The 7293-nt window shown below is 34.4% G+C and overlaps 1 protein-coding gene across 1 annotated transcript in view; it reads right to left on the bottom strand.

Annotated features, from left to right (window-relative positions):
* Nucleotides 1–367: 367 nt before the first annotated feature.
* Nucleotides 368–7293, bottom strand: part of LOC125676543 (multiple epidermal growth factor-like domains protein 10) — a 114903-nt gene continuing 107977 nt past the window's right edge. The window contains exons 18-19 of the mRNA XM_056160870.1: nucleotides 6226–6289; nucleotides 368–1091 (exon numbers count right to left, since the gene is read on the bottom strand). Of these exons, the coding sequence (XP_056016845.1) occupies nucleotides 6244–6289 (46 nt within the window). The 3' untranslated portion in view covers nucleotides 368–1091; nucleotides 6226–6243. The remainder of the gene's footprint in view (nucleotides 1092–6225; nucleotides 6290–7293) is intronic.

The following is a 7293-nucleotide window of genomic DNA, read 5'->3' as shown; positions in this document are numbered from 1 at the left end:
ATGCGGGGCGAATGCTCTAACCATTAGGTCCCTGCGGCAATATTAGCCAGTAATTACATTCTTTAGATTTTCAGGAAGCCCAATATACCAGAGTGTTGATAGCATTGACCTCTCCACAACTGAGGGGAGGTGTAGACTGTGTGTCAGCTCATTATACAAGCACTATGACCACAGAAACTCTTAAGACGGTCCTGAGACTCTTCCTGTGTATATCAAAAGTATACACAACACCCCGATCAATTCAAGGTAGATAATAATAGCCGTAGATAAGCTCCGCCCACATCCAATGATCCATGAAGAAACTGCACGGTATTATTTTTGGGTCTTGCAGGGGATTGCATGTAAGTGGAGTAAGAAATTCTTTATATCATTTCAAATCAATTCAATCTTAGTTTTAACATTGAAATTCCATAGAATATCTATAGAGAGTAATATACAGATTTTCATTGAAATATATTCAAAATATATGAACTAAATATGTTGAAAGGAGACAAATGTCCTTGCCAGCAGATATTCTATACAAGAAGGGTCTTAACTGAAAACTAATTACCATGTCAATTAGAACCACAGTTGAGTCTTAAATCATTACTTTACAACTTTACATTCATATTCAGATAAACATCTGCAGGTTAATGCTATATAGAATCTGAACTAAATCTCATGAGCTCCTCATCTGCAAGTATAATGGGAAAAAGTAGGATGAAATAATGAATGCATGAAAGGAGATAAACAATACAAAATAAATAAATTCTATAAATAGTAACCAACATCACAGTATTGAGAAATAAAATGATTAAACATTATGTTTAAGCATTTACTGCTCCATGGATTGTACATGTAACTGATACCCGTAACCAAACTACAAAGTAGGGGGAAGTGTCCATCTTAATGTTAAAATGTCAATTTTCAAACCATTCCTCTTCATTTTTCTCTTTTGAAATTGTTATCGAAAATGTTCAACACAGTTCGCGTATAATAACTGCTTCAGTCAAATGCACTACTCCCTTTGATGGCTTGTTCTTTGTGATCGTTGATTTTTCTTCGGTTCCAAATGTTTGTGTAAAAGGTATGGTGTATGGCTTCACTGTAAACTATAACAGTAAGTATCAATACAATAGCATACACATGTAGGTGCTTCTGTGTAACCACATAGAGATATATTGTTTAAAGCTTAAGATACATGATGATCTCAAAAATATAACTGGACCCCATAAAATTTAGTTCATTTATATCAGATGATTAAGATATACCCCGATATGTTTTACTTTAGTTCAAGTTTTACTCTCATGATAAAAAAAAAAATGTGAAAATCAACACCATATAGAATGATAACTCACTTCTGTGGTATAGATTAACAATCGTTATCACACAAATTAAAGTCTTTATATAAAAATTTCTGTATATCACAATATTTAAGGAATTACTTTTATTATAGGGCAAGTTATACGAGTATAACCTGGTTTGGGTCAGTTTATTCGCGGATTATAAAAAAGTGTAAACTGACCCAAACCAGGTTATACTCGTATAACTTGCCCCAGAATTAAAGTCATTCCTTATAGTTTAATGCAAGAGACAAAGATGCTAACCTTCGTTTATCAAAATGTACATAAACTCGGAAAAATACAAGTCAATTGAGACGCGCTATGATTCACTTAGCAACAACGACACGAAGCGTCTATGTGAAGGTCGTCATCTCTAATCTTAGTTCTATGGAGCCTATCCATTTATCAAAATATTGTATCGATGGGGAAGTTTGTCATGATAGAAAATATGTGTAGACTATGCATGCAATGCGTATTTCGCTGCCCTTTAGAGATAGGCTAGATATCGACTTTGAAGTCGCTCATCTCCAACAGATTGACAAAATATGGGAAATTGCATTGTTTAGGCCTACCCCAAATAAATTTTCAAATATCAGAAAATTCAAAATTTGCATCAAAAAATGCGGCTCTGTGAAAACTTACCCTTGTATGCAACGTTATCGCTAATACTAAATCCGACACAAGAAAATATGTAAGCAAGTGACAAATCGCGATCCACATGTCAACGTGTCTGACGTCATGTGATAAAATGTGACGTATGAATGTTTGTTTGCTTTGGTGAAAGACAGATCAACCCAATCTCTACCCAGAGTTATCATTCCTTACACTCACTGTACAAGTGAGAGCAAGGAACGACAACTCTGGGTAGAGATTGAGATCACCCCCCCCCCCTTCCCCAGTGAGAAATGTATTTCAAAATGAACAGGGTAATGTTTACTTGGCAAATCATTAATTTGAATATAAGATCTTTGTTTTAATCTCTTATTCGATCATTATACATACAGAGAAAGCTGTTTTACAACAGTGATTTGCGTACAAGTAGATGCTAATATTGACAACGAGAAAACAACATGTGTATAAAACCGAAGTATCTTATTGTACACGTTGACTTTCTATTCCATAGAAGGCTGAAAACAGTGATGTGATGTATTTAGACAGAGAGAAAAAAATAGTTCCGGCTTCTGGTTGTCAAGGGGGTGTGTCCCCATACCTAATCAGGTTATACAAAAATAACTTGTGTTCCTCAATTGGAATTTAAATATATGTTTGCATTGCATAACTATAACTAACCTGTACTAAATGCTACTAATTAGAAACAGTTTTAATGAGTTCAACAGCATTGTGATAACCCTACTTTGCAACGTCACGTGGTATATTTTGCAATGCAGGGATTATCAATGAATAATTCCAATTTTATTTATTACAATTGTTTTGATTGGACAAAAATAAAGCTGCACAAAGTTTATACATCAATAAATCCGAAAACGCGATGTATTCATACACGCCTGAAAACAAATAACATAGTGAGGGGAAACTATTCAAATTTTTGCAATCGTTAATAAAGTGAATAAATTGGAATTATAAGAATCAAACATTCTTTTAGAAGAATTTATCGATGTGTAAACCCCGGACATTTTACTCACAAACTTAACATAAAAGTGCTTCGCACTTTTATTCAGTTTGTGAGTAAAATGTCCGGAGTTTACACATCGATAAATTCTTCAAAAAGAATGTTTAATCCTATATTATTGTGCTCCCCAAACGTAGTAGGTAAGTAATGTAAGTAAATTTTATTTAGAGTCGGCACTGTGTACAAACATAACCAAATAACATGAGCTCTACAGAGCTCTTAAACCGACTAGTTTGGGAACATACTAGTTTTACAAGAGAACTCTGTTTCTTATTATCATTCTTTTTTCTTTCTTCTTGTAAGTCCACAATTTTTTTCACAAACTACTGAATGAATTAGGATGAAGCTTTTCAAGGTTGATAGTATAGCATATGTAGATGTACGGAAGGAATATCATTTTGTCTAATGTGTATTGGATTTTTGGTATATCAACTTTGAAGTTCGTCAAACTTTTTTTTTTATGAAAGCGTTTGAAATTCATATCGTGGGTATATTCTTATTGTCATGGTCAAAATCACCTCCCTACACGTGCATGTACATGTACTTCAATTTGTTAGATAATACAAAAATACCGGTACCTTTCTTGTAAATCCAGAGAATGGGAAGATATCTAAAATATTGATAGATAGTACAAACATCTACAGATTTGTGTTATAAAAAATGCAAGTGCATTGTCTTTTGAATGTTCAATTCTTTGATTTTAAAAGATTGTGATGTCTATATATCTTGGCACTCCTGACCATTGCGTTGATCGAAAGTACCATACCAAGCATGTGCCCTAATCTTTGATTGGACGATTTTAAAATCATTATAACTCTTTCATAAATGATGCAACCATGATGAAATTCATACTATGGGTAGATCATTCGAATGGCTGTTGAATGGCAGTAACAATTCCGCAGAGTCATACTGCTGTGCGCGTTTATGCACGTGCATTGCTTTTCCTTCTTATTTTGGTTACTGAAATGGCCATAACCTTCTAATTAAAGACTCGAGTAAATTGAAATTTAGAAATTTTGAAATCGAATACCTAATGGTGTCAACAAAAGTTCGTCAATCAAATTCGTGTGCGCGTGAATGCAGATGCATTGTAATTTTACACGTGCATTGTTTTTGGACTTCAAATTTTGGACTCATTTTCAGTTCCTTGTGTTTCAATGATTATTTGAAATTTATCTTGTAGTTATAAATGAAGACATGTAACAGTAAAATTACCCATAAACATGCACATGAACGTGCGGTGAATTTTGATTGGACGATATATCTATAACAAATTTGTTTCTGAATGAAATGGTCTGAAACTGGTGATATGGGTACACATTAAGATGCTTCACTTACTGGCCTTGTCAACAATCGCTGATATCGTGCATGGGTAATGTTGAGTGTACTAAAAACTTGTTTTCCGATGAATGGGTTTGAAAATTATACTTTATGTACATGTATAGACTGAGACAATTGACGGACATATATGAAGAAAGTTACTGACCACTAAGTGTATGCACGTTTGATCGATTTTGATTACATCATGCTTCAACATATAACTCTCCAATAAATGAAGAAAATGAAGTACACTGTTGACTGTTTGAAAGGTAAGTATTTATTAAACGCTTCAATGGAACTTACTAAACCAAATGACACTATTTGGTGAATGGGGAAACGTCTGGGTAACATCATCTTCGCTAGCCCAGAGTTTACAATCCGCTCCGCTTCTCTACAACCCTTGACTGCGTTAACACGATTTTTGTAGCTTTGAGTGGCGTCTTCTAACAGATGGAGAAAACAAACTCTGGATTACACCATGTTCAACCAATGGAATTGCGCTTTTCAACTACACTTTGTGTGTTAAAATAAAAATGGCTGTGCCCAGTGAGTTACACGTTGTTATATGCAAATCATTTAAAATCAATAAAAAAATTCTGACAGGCAAAACCTCATGGCACAGTCTACACACCGCCATGTTGTATGGATTATATGATTATATGGAAGTGTTTTGAAGACAATGACTAATTGTTTACACATTCCTTCATCTTGCACGTGGTTTAACGTAACACGCTATCTGATTAGACGCAGAGGACTTCGCCTGCATTCAATCATATGCAGGAAATTGTTGACACGAAAATCGTGCTACCGCATCCAAGGGTGCAGAGAAGCGGAGCTTGGCTAGCGAAGATGGGGGAACATCTGTGATGGTTCCTATTACAATTAGTACTAGTTATCGTAATTATTTTCTCTCCCTTAAACAGTATGCCTTTATATATCCTGTTTTGCATTAGGATACATGATGGTGCTTCTTCAGTTATTATTATTACTTACACGAAGTACATGTATTATACTCATACAACTCTTCATGTTGTTAAATTCAAGACAAACCAGTATTGTGAGCAAAATACTATGCAATAAATTGTATTTCAAACGCAATTTGTATGTACTTGCATGTATGTGTAAGTGTACCAACCATGTATGTTATTTGTAATACCTAAAATGGCCCTGATTTGGAATAAAAAAATCTATCTATTTGTACTATCTTCTTATGATGCACCATCTCTTGATCTAGATTGATTGATTGTATCTTACTAAACGTCTCGCTCGAGAATTTTTCACTCATATGGAGACGTCACTGTACATCAAAAGATATAGAGTTTCTAGAGATCGGGTGTTCCAAAGAATGAGAGCAACTTTCTTTATTCATATTGGGGAAATAAAATCGAGATAGTGAGATTACTTACACGAGATCGAAATGTGTTTACTCTGTATGAACCATAAAGCTCACTCTACCGAATTTGATGAAGAATAGTACTGCACTTTTAGAAAAGAAGTTGATTATGTCCAAATGCTGATGTACAACAGAACTTGCAAAGCGGGATTTATATCGATAATATAGTGCACAACAAGTGTACATGATATACCCGTCTGAAACTACATGTGCATTACGCATATATATCCACCAACAAACCAGAATTGATGGAGCTTGACCTTGCAGTGCGCAAGATATGACCCAGACACAATTTGACTATGTAAAGCCATACAATTCCAAAACGAGGACAGTGATTTACTTTTGGGTTCTCCCAGATGCATCAACTCACCGAATCTGATGGTCATTGGCCTCACAGTGTGCAAGATATGATCCTGATATGAATGGAGTGTGTAGTTATAAAATTCCAGAAGGAAGACACTGAGACCTATTTTTGCATCTGGACACTTTCTCTTTCAAGATACACCAATAGTCTTTGGCCTCACAGTAATGAAGAACATGCATATAAGAACCTTACATACCTGTATCGTTTTCTGTTTCTATTCGAAATTATCTCTGTTAATCGAGTGGTTTGTTGTGCCCAATCTAAAAATATCAGGTAAAAGTACAAAATAACATGCAATCTCCTAAACCAAAGAATGAATAACAATAAGAGCCCAATGATCATTTAAAGAATGTTTTTTATTTTATGATCCTATCCATTCCATCCTAGTTTTACCTTTCATTAATAAGTTCAAAATATATACAACACCTTTCGAAAACTCCATTGTTTTGAACTAAGCCTCACCACCCAGTCCCTAATGTTATAATTCCTAGTGTAATAGTATAAGAACTGTATATCTTAAAGAAACATAATATGACGATTTGAGTTGCTTTTAAACACATGTCATATCTAAAACCAAATACTTTAAATAGTCAAAACAGTTACGGTTAAATATTCTTACAAAGACATACATGCGACAAGTTAACAGTGTTCAAAATTGTCAAAATATCGAATCCTATATCTTTAAAAAAAATGTTGTGCTATCATATGTATCATATATCAGGAAATAGGAAGAACACCTTGATAATGTGCAACTGAAATTTTCATACTACAGACTGGGCACTAATTGAATACACCTTAATTCATAACAAGAGACCCACAGGCCTTATCAGTCACACGAGTAGTAGTATTAATAGCCTCAATAGCTATGAAATGTGGAAAAAAATATAAATGTAGTTATATATGTAACATTAAGACGATACGACTAGTTTGGACCCCATCCTAGAGTAAAAACAGCAGGATTGCGAAATTTACAATTTTTGTTTACCCTTTTCTGCTTATCCTATATAATCCCGTGGGGATCCGGGTTACAAATAAGAGGTAAACCTATATATTATGCTTCATATATGAAAGGTGAAGATAATGAAAAAAAGAAACTTTAAGGATGATTTTTTTTATATTGAAAATATGAAAACATTGGATTGTATCTTGCGTAAGTCTCACTCAAGAATTTTTCACTCATATGGAGACGTCACCAAGACCGATGAAGGGCTTCAAATTTAGGCCTATGCTCGGCGCTTACGGCCATTGCGCAGTAAGGGTTCTT

This window comes from Ostrea edulis, chromosome 3 (genome assembly GCF_947568905.1).
Source record: "Ostrea edulis chromosome 3, xbOstEdul1.1, whole genome shotgun sequence".
In the NCBI taxonomy this organism is placed as follows: domain Eukaryota; kingdom Metazoa; phylum Mollusca; class Bivalvia; order Ostreida; family Ostreidae; genus Ostrea; species Ostrea edulis.
The sequence above is the reverse complement of the archived record's forward strand: the minus strand, read 5'-3'. Positions and strand labels throughout refer to the sequence as shown.